At 42.9% G+C, this 18,096-nt stretch overlaps 1 protein-coding gene across 1 annotated transcript; it reads left to right on the top strand.

The window, feature by feature from the left end:
• Positions 1 to 1,153: 1,153 nt before the first annotated feature.
• zgc:163098 (uncharacterized protein LOC100037380 homolog) lies at positions 1,154 to 18,081 on the top strand. Its single transcript, XM_056443950.1, has 24 exons — positions 1,154 to 1,371; positions 3,158 to 3,242; positions 3,862 to 3,973; positions 5,036 to 5,145; positions 5,252 to 5,319; positions 5,404 to 5,516; positions 5,596 to 5,660; positions 6,230 to 6,395; positions 6,491 to 6,690; positions 8,137 to 8,180; positions 10,145 to 10,249; positions 10,345 to 10,411; positions 10,747 to 10,916; positions 12,367 to 12,529; positions 12,624 to 12,703; positions 12,815 to 12,902; positions 13,104 to 13,232; positions 13,322 to 13,496; positions 13,645 to 13,725; positions 14,548 to 14,611; positions 14,692 to 14,836; positions 15,092 to 15,202; positions 17,282 to 17,451; positions 17,751 to 18,081. Exons 2-24 carry the CDS (start codon positions 3,165 to 3,167, stop codon positions 17,869 to 17,871), a joined length of 2,625 nt encoding a protein of 874 aa, XP_056299925.1. The 5' UTR covers positions 1,154 to 1,371; positions 3,158 to 3,164; the 3' UTR covers positions 17,872 to 18,081.
• Positions 18,082 to 18,096: the final 15 nt, after the last annotated feature.

Genomic DNA, 18,096 nt, shown 5'->3' with positions numbered 1-18,096 from the left:
CATTATTATATTTCTAGGTCCTAAAGTCACACCATATACATTAAAGTAGCCCAAAGGCCCCTCTGGTCAGCCTATGTTCACTAAATATCCTGTAGGTTCCCCAGTTAGAAGATATTCTACAATTTGTCCACATCTTTTAATCAAAAGCTGTATTTTTTCCACTCCCTGCGCCATTTTTATATAGTTTTGGATGTATTGTATTGGGAAGGAATCGGTGCATAAAGCATCCAGGCTATTGTTCAATGCTCTGTATCAATCACATAGTTTTATTAACAGTTTAAATATTATAATTGGCAGAGGTACGTACAGTAACTTTTATTAATTATACTTCATAGCACAAAGGAAGAAAACATGTTAAAATATATATACATCTACAGTTTTCTTGTATACTATCGGACGTAATATTCATGCACATAATTAAATCAGATAAGTTATTGGTGATATAATGTTGTTTTGTATGCTCTGTTGTTCATCAGTCAAAAGATTGAGGGACTTTTAAAGTATCTTAAGCACATAACGTTTCCAAATAATTAAAACTATCAAGAGCATAAAAAAACAGAAAAAGAGTTGATATTTAAATATCAAACCCATTCTTACAGACTGGCTTTCATGTGATGTCGTCGCTTTACTGCTTTATTTTATTGTAGACTTTACTAAATGATTTTATTTTATTTATTTATTAGTTTATGTTTTTACTGTTTTCTCAGGGTTGAACTTTGTTTTGCTTTGTTCTGTTGAGCTCTCGGTTGTTTTATTGCTTTACTTTGCTGGCAAAAATAAATAAAACCAAAAGAAATAAAGCAAAAATAAATAAAATAAATGGAAAAAAATGGTGTTATTAAAATAAAATAGAAATATAATAAAAAAATTAAATGAAAAGAAATGAAATAAAATTAAAGCCACTAAACACACTTTGTCAAAGCCCTTTGTGTAAACTTTTTTTTTTTAAGGTGCCACGTGAATACATTATTATTATTATAATTATCAGAAACTCCCAAGACCTGGATGGACCTCAAACTGCGGTGACCTCCGCGTCATGTGGGAATACGAGGAGGGCGCGCGCGCCTCCTTAAACTGCAGCAGTAAGCACGCGAATAACTTGACAACACATCCCAAAAGAAAGTAAAACTCCCCCCACCACCCCACGAGAGAAAAAGTAACCGTCTTCTTATTTATGAATAAATAAATACCTGCATCGCGTTATGTGTAGCGGCAGCAGAGGGAGACACGTCGACTACCTTCGCGGACACGGAGCCCCCCGAGCCGGCGTCCTCCAGTCAGACGTCTCGCCTCCTCGGAGCTTCAGTGTGTTTGTTGTCGCAGCCACGAAACTAAAAAGAAAAATGGTGAAGCAGTAGCATGACACACATTGTAAGTTACAGCTTCATCTCACGGGGTGAGCCGTGTGCGTGCGGCGCGGTCCGGTGCGGTGCTCTCTCCCGCGCGGGGTTACAACGTTACGTGAAGAAAATACGAGCACCGTGGCGGTAGCTAGCGGTAGCTAGCGTTAGCTGAGAGGCTAGTCGAGGCGGACCGTTAGCCGGGTGCAGGCGACTAGAAAAAGGGGTTCGCTCTGCGTGGTGTCGTGAGGGTGTCGTGAGGGTGTCAGGGGAGTGAATGCTCTACAGGTAAAAACAAACAAACACCTGCTGTGTGCGGCGCTACTTGTCTGTAAAGGTGAACGCGGGGTTTAGGTTGGCGACAGGTAGCCAAGCTAAGCTAACGTTAACTCGCGTTAGCATAGTGTAGTGATAGCTCACGTCTAGTCCAGGGCCCCTTCTTTAATTGTGTGATTATTATTATATATATATTTTTTAAACACCTGTTTGTGTCTGCAAACTAAACACAAACGAGGCCGAACAGGACGTGTGTTGAGTGTAAACGATGCATAATGTAGAGGAGTTACACTGTGTGTGTGTGTGTGTGTGTGTGTGTGTGTGTGTGTGTGTGTGTGTGTGTGTGTGTGTGTGTGTGTGTGTGTGTGTGTGTGTGTGTGTGTGTGTGTGTGTGTGTGTGTGTGTGTGTGTGTGTGTGTGTGTGTGTGTGTGTGTGTGTGGTGTTTTAAAGTCTTGACAGCTCCTTCTGTTCTCTTCCTCTCACATTGACTCTACTAACATGTGATCATCTAGGATGCACAATGGAACAGGACCTCTGGGTCCATGCTGGGGGGGGGGGGGGGCTGTCCCTCAGAGGACCACGGAGGTGTCTCGCTATTTGTTGTTACTATTTGGTGTCTCGCTATTTGGTTTCTCGCTATTTGGTGTCTCGCTATTTGATATCTCGCGATTTGGTTTCTCAATATTTGGTGTCTCGCTATTTGGTTTCTCGCTATTTGGCGTTTCTATTTGGTTTCTCGCTATTTGGTGTCTCGCTATCTGGTGTCTCACTATTTGGTATCTCACTATTTGGTTTCTCGCTATTTGGTGTCTCGCTATTTGGTGTCTCGCTATTTTGTGTCTCACTATTTGGTGTCTCGCTATTTGGTGGCTCGCTATTTGGTGTCTCACTATTTGGTGTCTCGCTATTTGGTATCTCACTATTTGGTTTCTCGCTATTTGGTGTCTCGCTATTTGGTGGCTCGCTATTTGGTTTCTCACTATTTGGTGTCTCGCTATTTGGTATCTCGCTATTTGGTGTCTCGCTATTTGGTGGCTCGCTATTTGGTGTCTCGCTATTTGGTGGCTCGCTATTTGGTGTCTCACTATTTGGTTTCTCGCTATTTGGCGTTCCTATTTGGTTTCTCGCTATTTGGTTTCTCGCTATTTGGCATTCCTATTTGGTGTCTCGCTATTTGTTGTTATTTGGTGGCTCACTATTTGTTGTTATTGGGTGTCTCGCTATTTGTCGTTCCTATTTGGTATCTCGCTATTTGTTCCTATTTGGTGTCTCTGTATTTGTCGTTCCTATTTGGTGTCTCACCATTTGGTGTCCCTCAATGAGCCCGACGGTGTTGCTCATGTTTCGAGGACGTCGGCTCCTCTGAGAGGAAGACGAGTTGGTAACGGGAGGATTGGAGTCGTGTGAACAACACAGAGGCCGTTTGTGGTCAAAGAACAAAAGCGGTTTGATTAGATTATATTTGCCAGATGTCACTGTTGTTGCTTTTTTAATTAAAGTAAGGGTTTCTCCTTCATTTATTCATTGTTGTTGTTTGCAGTTCGAGCATGGCAGATAGAAAAGGAAAAGCTGTCGCTCTGATCAAACCGCTCTCAAGGAGAGAACAAGACGGGCTCAAGAAGAAGGTATGGCGCTTTGGGGAATCCGTTCCTTTTATTTCAGACTCGTGAGTCCATAAAGCAACAAATACAACAATAATATATAAAATACAATATGAAGACACGTTATAATCATTAAAAATAACACGTGTTCCAATGTTTCCACAAACAAGAAAGATACCTTGTATACCTCAGTGAAGGCTTTTATAATAAAATAAAAAGAGTCATTTAATCGACATTTAAAATTGTATTTGATGTGATTTAGTGCTTTTTAAATTTATTTTAAAAAACGATCACCAATATTAAGAGTCGTGAATTTGGTAAACAGTGCACCAAGAGATGAATGGCATGTGTGTATGTGTGTTTATATATGTGTATATATACACATATACGTGTATATGTGTGTAAATATATATGTATATTTATGTGTGTGTGTGTATATATACACATGTGTATATATATGCGTGTATATATATGTGTGTGTATATATACACATGTATATATGTGTGTGTCTATATATATATATATATATGTGTGTGTATATATATATGTATATGCGCGTGTGTGTATATATATGTGTATATATACACACACATATATATGTGTGTGTATATATATTGAACATGTTTCTGTGTGACATTTCCAGGAGGAGGAAAAGGCCGCGGAGGTCTTTGAAGAGTTCTTGGCGTCGTTTGAGACCAACGAGAAGAGCGGCGTGAAAACGTTTGTCCGCGGGGGGATCGTGAACGCGACTAAAGGTCAGCGGCCGAGACGCCACCACTCTCAAGCTAGCATTATGATGTAGCGCGCGGCTACATCGCAAGTCTCTTCCACTGTGTTTGCACGGTATGTCTGGACTAGGGCTGCAACAACGAATCGATAACAATCGATTATTAAAGAGTTGGCAACGAATTTCATTATCGATTCGCCGTGTCATGCGATTATCACGCCACTAATGCTGTGTTGCGACAATTGGTGTTGAGATACTCTATTGTTTAATCTAACTGTCTTTTTTAAAATCCGATTAATCGGAAAAATAATCGTCAGATTAATCGATTATTAAAATAGTCGTCAGTTGCAGCTCTAGTCTGGACAAAAGATGAATTATGAGTTTATATTTTCCATTATTGAAAAAAAATTGAACTGGAAATGTTATTTTTTATATCGAGCTGTGAAATATTTCACCGTTTTAAATTAGCGCCCGTATCTTTTTTTAACGGCTTATTCAAATTTTCTCTCACCAGCATAACTGTTTTCAGCTGCGCTCACATAAAAAGGGTTTTCAAGGGTTTTCTACCCCTCCGCTAGTCTTCTGAGGCGATAACACAATGTACCACTAGAACACTGGAGATGGGCCTCTACACACCTCTGGAGAGACTTCATTAAACACCAGAGAATAGTCATTTACCACATTAACTATGTAGAGAGAGTATTTATGATTAATTTAATGTTATCTTTATTGAGAAAAAAAAACTGTGCTTTTCTTTGAAAAATAAGTAAATTAATACATTATTTTCTTTTTCCAAGTGACTCCAAACTTTTGAACGGTAGTGTACATACACACATACAGTTTTATGTCAATTAAAGAGGTAAACGAAGAGTAATCTTCATTTATTTTTTATGGTTTAATGTGAATGTGGGTTCTTTCAGATCAGCTGGAAGAGTGTTTATGGTTTGCATGTGCCACGTTTTATCTTAAATGTATTGGTCCTGGTCTTGATGAAGGTGGTCTAACTTACTATTACTTAAACTTTAGATCACACACCTATATACATGTTGTATATTCAGTATTCGATGATCGGTTTGATTACTTTTTGCAGAGGAGGAAGCGGCCGAGTTCAAGAAAAATAAACTTTATCGACCGGCTGGCAAGTTTGTCCCTGTGTCCCAGCATGGCTCCCCGGTGTCATGTGCTGAAAGCAAAAAGTCTGTAAGTATTACCACTACTTTACTCCCTATGAAACATTCATCTTTTATTTGGTTAATTAGAATAATAATAACCACAATGACTACTTTTTAAATATGTTTTTTAATAGACATTTAAAAAGAAGTCCGATGAAAAGAAGAAGAGCAATCTGGAACTCTTCAAAGAAGAGCTGAAGCTGTGAGTCCGTGCCGAGTACCGTGTGTCAGTTCAATAAGTCAAAATCTTTTTTTGAAACCTGTCATTATGTTTTGAAAAATGCAGAATACAAGAAGAGCGAGAGGAAAGATATAAAAGGAAGAAAAATGACACTGGTGGTGGAGGAGGGGGAGGAGGAGGATTTGGAGAACTGGACGCACCGTTATCGGGACGGTCCGGTAAGAATTCCTCTACCACATGGTTCTATTTGTGGAAGATTTTATTCTGGCCTCTAAATCCTGCTCCCCCCCCCGACAGCTTTATATGATGACCTGACGGTGCCGACCACCACCAACCTCTACATCAGCTGCATTAGCCCAAAGGTAAGAGGAAGCACGCTCAGCATGGATGTACACTTTCCTTTAAAAGTTTGAAGAAGTTTTAGAAATGTCCTTATTTTTCAGAGCTGTTTTTTTCAATAAAGATAACATTAAATGAATTATAAATCCTCTTTCTACATAGTTAATGTGTAAATGACTATTCTCTGGTGTTTAATGAAGTCTCTACATAGTGTGTAGAGGCCCATCTCCAGTGTTCTAATGGTACATTTTGTTATCGCCTTAGAAGACTAAAGGAGGGGTAGAAAACCCTTGACAACCTTTTTTGTGTGAGCGCAGCTGAAAACAGTTATGCTGGTGAGAGAAGCTATAAAACTGGCCTTCCTTTGAGCCACAAGAAGAACCACATTAATATTTACAATAAAAATCATTATTTATAACCTCCTCAATGTCTTGACTAGATTTTATTTTCAATTTGCAATTAATTTGATAAATAAAAGTTAGTTTTCATGGAAAACACCAGATTGTCTGGGTGACCACAAACTTCTGAACGGTAGTGTCCATCTCTTAACCGGTTGTTTTTTCTTCCCCTCCTCCTTTTCTTCTTCCAAAAGATGAACGAGGAGATTCTCTGCAAAGAGTTCGGTAAGTACGGCCCGCTGGCCAGCGTGAAGATCATGTGGCCCCGGACGGACGAGGAGCGCCTCCGGACCTCCAACAGGGCCTTCGTGGCTTTCATGACGCGGAAAGATGCGGAGAGAGCCTTGTCTTCACTCGACGGTACGGCCGACTCTCGGTTTGATCGACGGGTCCATCGAACGACTCAAAAGGTTTAGTTACGCTCAACGCTGACTTGTGTGTTTATGTTTTTCCAGGTAAATTAATTATGGGCTTTGAGATGAAGCTCGGGTGGGGTAAACCGGCTCGGATTCCGCCCCAGCCTCTCTACACCCCGGTGGGGGTGAGGACCACCCCGCCCCCCCAGTCCGGTCTCCCGTTCAACGCTCAGCCGAGAGATCGCTTCCGCAACGACTTCACGAAGCCGCTCGGCTTGTCCAAAGGAGAGCTCGACAAGGTAACGCGGTCTCTCCGGGGCGATTGCATGACCATTCTGTTGTCTCTGTAATGTGTTTATAGCACGACAGGCGCTCATGTTTCAGTCCCACGTGATGGATGTTATTGAGATAGTGGTAGAAACGGGAATTACAGTTTGTAGAACACGATATCGTTAAGGAAAATGAGTCGTGAGAGATGGTTTTCCCGCGTTCACACCAGAAGCGTTGCGAGTAGAGCCCATGAGCGAAGTCAACGCACAGACGCGAGCGGAAAATGTGCCTCTTTCGCCTCAAGTTGAAATATCTCACCCGACGCCGAGTTGCGAAAGCCAATCAGTCGAGCTGCTCCGCCATTGGTGAATCTAACTGCTGCTCTAGTGGAGCTGGAAGAGACATTCAGACTAGAGGTGAAAGTCACTGAGCTGTGTGAGCCTACGGGTGATGAAGGACTTAAAATGTCTTAAGTATAAATAAATACAGGAATAAATACTTAAATATATGTAAAAATAAATAAATCCAAGAAAAAATAAATATATGCTTAAATAAATACAGGAATAAATAAAAATACTTAAATATATGTAGAAATAAATCCTTAAATAAATACAGGAATAAATAAATAAATACTTAAATAAATGTATAAATGAATACAGAAATAAAAAAATGCTTAAATAAATAAATACAGGAAAACATATATAAATACTTAAATAAATGTATAAATAAATACAGAAATAAATAAATGCTTGAATAAATAAATACAGAAATAAATAAATGCTTAAATATATGTATAAATAAATACATATAAGTTATACCTAAGCAGGACATGATTAAATAAATCTATTTCTGTATTTCTTCAAAATTATGTTTCTATTTATGTGTCCACACGTATTTCTTCATTTATTTTTGCATGAAATGATAACTGTTTCCACGGAGCAAAGACACAGAGATAAGCCCCGCCCCTCTAAGCCTCGCCCCCTCGAAGGCGCGAATGGCGCGAAAAAGCCTAAAATAGTCAAGCGAGGAAACTCACGCAAGCAATATTCGCAACGCTTTTGGTGTGAATGCAGCATTTGAAATAAACACACCCTGAAAATGTGTTATTTGGCCTAAAAAATATATAACATTTTAAATGCAAACATTCATAACTGCAGTGGGTTCAGAATAAGTCGATGTGATCGGCCGTCGTGACTCGTGTTGTTGTTGCGTGTTTGTTGTTTGCAGAGGTAAATGCATGCGCTAATTAGAAGAAACATAACCGTTTCACATTATATGTAAATATAATATATACTTTTAGATAAATTCGCTGAGCTGGTTTAGCATTCTAAAAACTGTATCCCCCCACCCCCCTTCATTTCACTGACTATGAATGCTATCGTCGTTTTCTATGCTGTATGTATCCTGCAGTGTTTCATCTGTACAAGTATTCTCACTCTTTTTGTAATACTCTCACTATTTGACTTCACAAACAGACTCTGTCCGAAGCCGTAGTCAAAGTGGTTATCCCGACCGAAAGGTACAAAGCACTCTTCTCTACTGCGACTGACGGGCTGTAATAACACCAGTGTGTCATGTGACCCACACAGATTCAGGAAGGAGGGTTCTGGTCCTCGGGGCTATTAGTGCCTCTGGGTTCTTATTGGAGACGGGCCTCAGATTTACAATCAATAAATGCAGTTTTATTTTTATATCTGGTTCGTACGGTCATGGAAAACCTGAAAAAGTCATGGAATTATTTTTTTGAATGATTATTTCCTGGCCTGGAAAAGTCCTGTGAGAAAAAATGTATTTCCAAAAAAAGGCACGGAATTTTTGTTATATTCACATGTTAATTTACGCTGAGTTTGATTAAAAGAAATAACATATATATATATATACACATATTTATTCTTTTAATCAAAATATTGTCTCATTCATTTAAGTCATTTACACACAGAGATTTCACGAAATGTTTGGTAATGGAAATTTGGTTTAAAGTCCTGGAAACCCAATCAACATGAGTATGACCCCTTGTATAGACGCTATGTGCTCCTAGTTGGCTTCAAATACCTCCAGATAATTAATGTGTTATTGTGAAAAGCGGTAGGCTTAATAAATGACAAAGAGACATTTGATTTATACCAACAGCCCCGGGTTGGTATAAGGACATTTACATATTTAAAAAAGTTTTTTCCCCCACTAACTGAAATCCAGGAGCACGTAAATATAAATTGGGGCACTTTTTGAAACTTGTGAAATAACATTTATTGTTAAAAAATAATAAATATACTTATTTAGGCGTACATACTGTGAGCAATTAACATACACATGGCAATAATAAGACTATTTATTTGAATAAAAAACAAACGGGAAACATAAATCAGGCAATCATATTCAATTCTTATTTCTTTGTGGTTATTTCTTGTCGTTAAATTTTTTTAAACAACTATTAACAATTATAATTCAAAATGAAATTAAGTGTAACTACCTAGTACAGGCAATACAGATAGGAAACACACAACAAAGAACACAATCATATTAAATGTTGTTCTTATTTCTTTGTGGTTATTTATTGTTATACATTTTTTTAAACGACTTAACAATTATAACTTAGTTTTTTTTATAATTCAAAATGATATTTATAGATTTTTTTCACGTGTACCTACTTAGTACAGATAATGCAGATAGGACACACACACCAATGAACAAAAACAAAACGCTATTACATTATCAGAATTATTAGAGGAAGTTATGGGGGCATTTGTTGCCCCTCTAGGGATATCAGGGGCAACATTATGTTTCCTAGGGGCAGTTTTGCCCTTTGCCCCGGTGTGTTTCCGACGCTGCCCCACGGCCAGGCTGAGACACTGCAGACCGATACAGCTGGAAGGCAGATAGAGTTAACCTTAACCCGAGTAAGATGCCATAAACTAAACTAAAGTGCCGCTTCAGGTTTAAGGGCATTGCGTAAACATCAAGGTCTCACCTTGCAACGCTGTTATCTCCCACACACATACCAGGTGCATGAACACACCGAGAGCCCCATCACACACTAACCGCTCTACATCGCCCCGATGCTGAAGACGCGGGTAAATTCTCAAGTGGTGTCGGTGGAACCTTTTTCTACAATTTAAGGTCAAATGGCGATATATGATTGGGGCTTTTAATATCTTAAAAATCCAGTGACTCGATGCTGTGTGATTTTTATTTGACCCCTTCCATGGACACAGTGACCCAGGAACATTAACGTAAGCTGACGCACTGCACAGAGGACACGGACTCTTCTTTTATTACGGTCAATATTTATATAAAAAAGTGTAAAAAATGTCGACACTGTTGCCGGTGAAGTGCATTGAATCTGGCAGTCAGCCTGCAGTTCTTGCATGCGCCACTAGTTCAGCGTGAAGAGGCTGCTTAGCGATCTCAGCCTTGTGACTGACCCCCCCCCCCCCCCCTGCTGTGCAAACCCCGCCTCCTGACACGCCCCTCTCTTCCCTGCAGGAACCTCCTGTTCCTCATCCACAGGATGATTGAGTTTGTGGTGCGCGAGGGCCCCGTGTTCGAAGCCGTGATCATGAACAAGGAGACAAGCAACCCGGACTACAGGTGAGGCGCCGCCGCACCTGGCCGTGTGTGCGTCGACCTTCCGGTGACCTCGGTGCATATTTGATGAGCAAATATATATATATTTTTTGTTTCAGGTTTCTTTTCAACAACAAAAGCCAAGATCATGTGTACTACCGCTGGAGACTGTTCTCCATCCTGCAGGTACGGTTTCAACGCTTTGGGCCCTCAGACTTTTAGGATTTGACCTTTTTGAAGAAGTAAACGCCGTTCTCTACTTTACCGGTTAATCTCATATCAATTCGGTCTATTTTATATTGGCCGATATCACAAATTACAAATGTGCCTCAGAGGGTTTTACAATCTGTACACATACGACATCCCTGACCTTTGACCTCACATCGGCTTAGGAACAACTCTCAAAAAGTAGAGGAAAAAAGGGGAAAAAAGTTAAAGTTGTCGGGAGTCACGCCCCAAATCTTTCTACACTTTTACTCCTTTTTAAAAGCTGATGTTTCTATTCTCCTCCCTCCCCTCAGGGACAGTCCCCGACGGAGTGGAGGACGGCAGACTTCCGTATGTTCCGGGCCGGCTCCATGTGGAGGCCCCCCATCATCAACAGCTACTCCGACAGAGATGAGGAGCAGGCCGACCTGGAGGAGGACAGGCCTCCCGAGGAGGAGGTGAAGAAAGGCCAGCTCAGATCTGAGTGAGTGCGTCCGGCCGGCAGAGCGTTCGAGTCAGGGGAGAACGGTTACTTTTTTATTTAGGGAGAAGTTTTTACCCCCACTGACTGAAACCCAGGAGCATTTAAAAAGAAATTGGGGCACTTTATATGAGCAATAATAATATTTCTTTGTGGTTATCACATTTTTTGTAAACAACTATTAACAATTATAACTTAATTCTTAGTTTTTTCATAATTAAAAAATATATTTATTGATTTTTGTGTGTATCTACCTCGTACAGGTAATACAGATAGGACACACACACACACAACAAGAACAAGAAAACACTCTTAAACTAGCTTATTATTATTGGGCATCTGTTGCCCCCCTTGTGACATCAGGGGCAACATTACGTTCCTTAGGGGCAGTTTTGCCAGGGTGTGTTTCTGACGCCGGTACATGTATTTTGATGCGTGTTGAGTCTCTCGTGAACCTGTGTGTCTCTGACCTCCTAAACGTGAACCTGTGTGTCTGGCCTTCTGAACGTGAACCTGTGTGTCTCTGGCCTTCTAAACCTGAACCTGTGTGTCTCCGGCCTTCTAAACCTGAACCTGTGTGTCTCTGGCCTTCTGAACGTGAACCTGTGTGTCTCTGGCCTTCTGAACCTGAACCCGTGTGTCTCCGGCCTTCTAAACCTGAACCTGTGTGTCTCTGGCCTTCTGAACCTGTGTGTCTCTGATCTCCTAAACGTGAACCTGTGTGTCTCTGGCCTTCTGAACGTGAACCTGTGTGTCTCTGGCCTTCTAAACCTGAACCTGTGTGTCTCTGGCCTTCTAAACGTGAACCTGTGTGTCTCTGGCCTTCTAAACCTGAACCTGTGTGTCTCCGGCCTTCTAAACCTGAACCTGTGTGTCTCTGGCCTCCTAAACCTGAACCTGTGTGTCTCCGGCCTTCTAAACCTGAACCTGTGTGTCTCTGACCTCCTAAACCTGAACCTGTGTGTCTCCGGCCTCCTAAACCTGAACCTGTGTGTCTCCGGCCTTCTAAACCTGAACCTGTGTGTCTCTGGCCTCCTAAACCTGAACCTGTGTGTCTCTGGCCTCCTAAACCTGAACCTGTGTGTCTCTGGCCTCCTAAACCTGAACCTGTGTGTCTCCGGCCTTCTAAACCTGAACCTGTGTGTCTCTGGCTTTCTAAACCTGAACCTGTGTGTCTCCGGCCTTCTAAACCTGAACCTGTGTGTCTCTGGCTTTCTAAACCTGAACCTGTGTGTCTCTGGCTTTCTAAACCTGAACCTGTGTGTCTCCGGCCTTCTGAACATGAACCTGTGTGTCTCTGACCTCCTAAACGTGAACATGTGTGTCTCTGACCTCCTAAACCTGAACCTGTGTGTCTCCGGCCTTCTAAACCTGAACCTGTGTGTCTCCGGCCTTCTGAACATGAACCTGTGTGTCTCCGGCCTTCTAAACCTGAACCTGTGTTCTCCTTCAGGCACAAGCTGCGGCTGGCGGCGCTGCTCCAGGAGCTGTCGCCCAGCAGGGGGCGCGTGGCCAGCGCCATGCTGTTCTGCCTGGAGCGGGCCGACGCCGCCGAGGAGGTCGTGGGTCACATCACGGAGTCTCTGTCCTCGCTGCAGACGCCCCTCCAGAAGAAGGTCTCTGGATTCTTAACGGTTCCTCTGAACGTCTTTGTGAACTGTGTGAAGTTCATTTAATCACTTTTGGATTGTTCTGGTTGTTTTTCCTCAGATCGCCAGATTATATCTCGTCTCCGACATTTTACACAATTCATGTGCCAAAGTAGCCGGAGCCTCGTACTACCGTAAATAGTAAGATACCAGCTTTAATTTATTCTTCTTCTTCTTCTTCCCTATAACATAAGTATTAATTTCTTCTCAATATTAAATCTTAAAGTGTTTTTTCTTGTCTCTTCTTTCCAGTTTTGAAACCAAGTTAACACAGATCTTCGTTGATCTTAACGCGGCTCATAAAAACATTCAAGCCCGACTGCAGGCGGAGCAGTTTAAGGTGACAACACAACAACATTCACCTCAATAAACAACACAACAACATTCACCTCTATAAACAACACAACAACATTCACCTCTATAAACAACACAACAACATTCACCTCAATAAACATCACAACAACATTCACCTCTATAAACAACAACACCATTCACCTCGATAAACAACAACAACATCCTTTGTTGTTCCCTCTCTTCACAGCAAAAGGTGACGAGCTGCTTCCGGGCCTGGGAGGACTGGGCCATCTACCCGGAGCCGTTTTTAATCCACCTCCAGAACATCTTCCTGGGCTTCGCCAAAGCGGCGGAGGAGGTGAAGGAGGCGCCGGAGGTGAGCCGGACGCGCCTCCGTCATCGCATCTCGATGAACGTCGACCACCGTTCACGACGGAGATGTTCAGACACGTTCTCCTCCTCCAGGAGGCGTCCTCCTGCACCGAGGCCGCGCCCAGAGACGGGTCGGCGCCGCTCGGGCAGCCGGCCGACGACCTGGACGGCTGCCCCCTGGGCTGGGACCCTCTGGACGGCGTCCCCGTGGACGACATCGACGGCGTTCCCCTGGGCGTCGCCATCGACGACATCGATGGAATGCCCCGTGAGTCCACCGTTTAATTCATTAAGTAAACTAACGCCCCACTCGAGTTTTACCGGATGAGTCCAGCCTCTCGTGAGGGATTTTTTTTAAACACACGTGAGCCCTGATCCACTCGTCCTCACGGTCTCTTTGTTCTTTTCCTCCTCAGTGGAGGAGAGCAGCGTCCCTCTCTCCAGAGTGCCTTTGTCCAAATGGGAGAAGATGACCGATACTGGGACATTTTCTCAAGGTAAAGATGTAAAGATGAACACGACCGTTGGAACGTTTGGGGTCACTTAGAGAAAGAAAACGTAGAAATGTCCTTATTTTTCAAAGCACTGTTTTTTCAATGAAGATACCATGAAAATGAATCATAAATACTCTCTACATAGTGAATGTGTAAATGACTATTCTCTGGTGTTTAATGAAGTCTCTACATAGTGTGTAGAGGCCCATCTCCAGTGTTCTAATGGTACATTGTGTTAGAATAGAATATAGAATATACACTTTTATTAATCCCCAAGGGGAAATTAGTTCTCTGCATTTAACCCATCCTTGGTTATTAAGGAGCAGTGGGCTGCGGTGAAGCGCCCGGGAAGCAACTGGGGGTTCAGTGCCTTGCTCAAGGACACTTCGACTTGCAACTAATGGGGAGAGCGGGGATCGAACCCACAACCCTGCGGTTGCAGGACGGCCCTCTTACCCCACTGAGCTAAAGCCGCCCAAAATAGAATAAAATCGCCTTAGAAGACTAACGGAGGGGTAGAAAACCCTTGAAAACCCTTTTTATGTGAGTGCAGCTGGAAACAGTTATGCTGGTGAGAGAAGCTATAACACTGGCCTTCCTTTGAGCCACAAGAACTACATTAATATTTACAATAAAAATCATTATTTATGAACTCGTCAATATCGTGACTATATTTTATATTAATTTTGCAATTAATTTGATAAATAAAAGTGAGTTTTCATGGAAAACACCAGATTGTCTGGTGACCTCAAACCTTTGAGCGGTCGTGTCCGTCGTATCGTACGTCTCATCGATCCTCACGCTCATGTTTCTTGTTTCTCTCAGCTAAGACGGAGTCGAAGTGGGACGCAGTGGTGGAGCCCAACACTGAGGACGAAGTGACCGTGAGGTGAGGCCACACACACACACACACAGTAAACCGTCCCACGGTCTGAACACGTGTCGTTCTTCTCCTCCTCTTCCTCTCAGCGTCAACTCGAAGGACGAAGACTCTCAGAGCGACAGCAGCGACGACTCCAGCCGGTCGTCCAAGTACGAGAGCGCCGACTTCCAGAGCTCCCTGAAGAGCTTCCAGATGTCCGAGGGCAAGAGGAAACGGCTGAGGGAGCTGGAGGCGAGTCCGCGGGGCGGGGCCGGGGCGTTACGGTTCTATATTAGCCGAGACTCAACCGCTTCAATGACACAAATATACAAAATTTAACTTGGGTAGGATGAGGCGATTAAAATATAGTTTCCTTCAGAGTTTTATTCGGTGTATTCGTTCTTATCGGCTCGTTCTGATTCCCTCACGTCAGTTTTTCATTTGACTCCACATTAAATATGTCACTTGATAAATGCGCAGCGCTGATTCCCGATGTGTCGGACGCAGGTGAAGGTCATGAGGACCCAGGATGAGCTGGAATCCGGCAAGAGGCCGAGGAAGTCTGGAATGAGCCTCCACCAGCAGGTGGCGCACTACCGGAACAAACTGCTGCAGAAGGTGAGCCACGTTTGAATTGAACCCCTCAAGGGGATTAATGTACACACAGAACCATGGAGGGGACACCTGGAACCGAATATGGTTCTTCAGAGTGATGCCATAGAACAGGGGTGGCCAACACGCGGCTCGCGAGCCTCATGCGGCTCTTTGCCTGGTGTCATGCGGCTCTTACGTTCATATCTAAGTTTGTGTTTTTTTGTATGTGCGTGTTCGCTATGCTTGAGTTCAATACGGTATTTTTCGTCAAACGCGCATGCGTGAGATGAAAAAAACGCAAAGTTTCCCAGTAGGGCACGGGTCTCAAACTCGTGGGCCAAACGCGGAAAGACCACATCCGAATGTCGAGCGGGCTGTTCTACGGTGGGTTACGCGAATGAAAGTGTCCGAAAATCAAACACTGCACTTACGCCATGAACGCCGCATTATGGGCAGCTGGATGTCCCGCACTATGGCTAAAGTAGTTTACGGTGACGCTTTCGCCAGCCGCCTCAATTCAGCGGACACGGTGTAAGAGCAGCGTTGCGGGAGAACCGCATCCGAATGTCGAACACTCTCTTAGGCTAAAGTGGTTTATTGGTGGGCGTTTGATTACTCCAGCCCCCCCCCAAGTGCACCGTTCGATTTTCGGACACCTGTTCTGATTGACACCATGTGAAGGAATTGCTTCGAGTGGCAACAACGGAATTAAGCCAGATTTGAAGAGGATTGTTCAAGGCAAGGAATCCCATAAGTCCCACTATGCAACATGCATAGTAAAAGAAAAATGCTATTGTAAATTATTCTATTTTTGTTTGTGGACTTGGTTGAACTGAGATAATGTGTGTTTGTGTGTGTGCGTGAGACAGTGTACACAATGTTCATTGTTGAACATGACAGACCTGTTGTCTTAGTACTGTAGGAGTCCATTTCTGTCATTATCATGTTGGTGTGTGACATTTACAACAAATCTGGCTGATCAGAGGTGTGTGTGTGCGTGTGCGCGCGCACACATATGTGTATGATGTGGCTCTTTGCGGTGACACAGTAAAAAATGTGGCTCTTAGTCTCTGACTGGTTGGCCACCCCTGCCATAGAAGAACCATTTCTGGTTCCACAAAGAACCTTTCAAACCAGGGTTCTCTAAAGAACAATGTCCTTAAAGGGTTCTTCAAAGAACCTTAAAAAATGGTTCTTTAAGGCACCATTATAGGTTCTTTAGATGACTATTTAAGAACCATTTCCTTAAATAGTTCTCCAAAGAACCTTTAAAAACAGTTCTTTAAGGCACCATTTCTGGTTTCATAAAGAACCTTTCATACCAGGGTTCCTTAAAGAACAATGTCCTTATATCGTTCTCCAAAGAACCTTTAAAGGTGTCTTAAAGAACCATGTTTTGAAGGTTCTTTGAGACACCTTTATAGGTTCTTTAAAGAACTATTTAAGGAACCGTTTCCTTAAATTGTTAAGACACCATTTCTGGTTCCACAGAGAACCTTTAAAACCAGGGTTCTTGAAAGAACCATTTCCTTAAAGAGTTCTTAAAGAACCTATAAAGGTGTCTCAAATGAAACAATGGTTCTTCAGTAGAACCACAAAGCCTTTTAAAGAACCATTTCAGAACCTTTATTCTTCCATCTGCATCTTTATTTTTTTTATTCTGCTGTCGAGCACAAATTAAATGAAACCGTCACTAATATGTAATAAAAATATGTATTTTGATCAAGACGTGTGTGTGGGGCAAAACAAACGAACAGCTCATTAGAGTTAGACTCTACGAGTCGATAGATCAGTAGAAAACAAAAAGCCCTGGAGTGGAACTGCAGACGCAGAGCGCCCCCTACAGGAGAGGAGAGGTAAACACGCCCTGGATGCTTTGGCCATACAGGAAACAGATTCTATAAAACCTTTAAACGTTCCTCTGCCTGTAGGGGGCGACGTACCGGTGCACAGCTGCAGTAACGATGTAATAACGATGTAGTCGGGGGAGCAGTGAAGCTCTGGCGGTCACGTGAGGAAGGAGAAGGTTCCGTGTGGCGTCTCGACGGGTGAAAGACGAACGAGCCTCGATGCGCTTTGTGATTTATTTCTTCTCACCAATAGGAGTTTGAAAAAGACGAAGAAAAGAGCGAGAAGAAGTCTAAAGAGAAGGCCAAAGACGAGCGGCGGGACAAAGACCGGAGCAAGAGGAGCGACGACGGCGTCCGGCGAAGGGGGCGGAGCCGAGAGCCCGAGGACCGCGGCCAGAGGTCGAGGAGCGTCTCCCCGTCGAAGTGAGAGCAGCGAGACGTTTGAGAGCTCGTCGCATTCATCGAGAGTTCAACCCTTCTCCTTCTCCTTTTTCTCCTTGTCCTTTCTTCTTCTTTCTCATTGTCCTTTTTCTTCTTCTCCTTCTTGTTGTCCTCCTTCTTCTTGTCCTCGTCCTTTTTCTCCTTCTTTGTGTCCTTCTTCTCATTTTTCGTGTCCTTGTTCTTTTTCTCCTTCTTTCTGTCCTTCTTCTTGTGTCCTTTTTCTCCTTCTCCTTATTATCCGTCTTCTTGTCCTCCATTCTTATTCCTCTCTTCTTTCACAGGACACATTCTCCCAAGTGGTCGAAGCGTTCCCGCTCTCCGTCTCCGGACCGGAGGACGGGGCGCTCCGGCTCTCGGTCGCCGCATCGCTCCCACAAGAAGGCCAAGAAGAGCAAACATTGACCCTGGGCCACGACCTTTGACCTCCTCACTCTCTCCCGACCCCGTACACCATCCACGCAAAGACTCGGCACCTCTTTTCTTTTTTGTATGATGAAGTTTGAACACTGTAACTAATTATATATATTTTTGTTTTTATGTTTGTTTTTAAAAATGAAGACTAGAAATGTTGCTGGAAAGTTCTGAAACTAAAATAAATCACTATTGGTGATGTGTGTGTGTGACATG

This window comes from Pseudoliparis swirei, chromosome 3 (genome assembly GCF_029220125.1).
Source record: "Pseudoliparis swirei isolate HS2019 ecotype Mariana Trench chromosome 3, NWPU_hadal_v1, whole genome shotgun sequence".
NCBI classification, from domain to species: Eukaryota; Metazoa; Chordata; class Actinopteri; order Perciformes; family Liparidae; genus Pseudoliparis; species Pseudoliparis swirei.
Note: the sequence above shows the minus strand (reverse complement) of the source record. Positions and strands in the feature narration are given on the sequence as shown.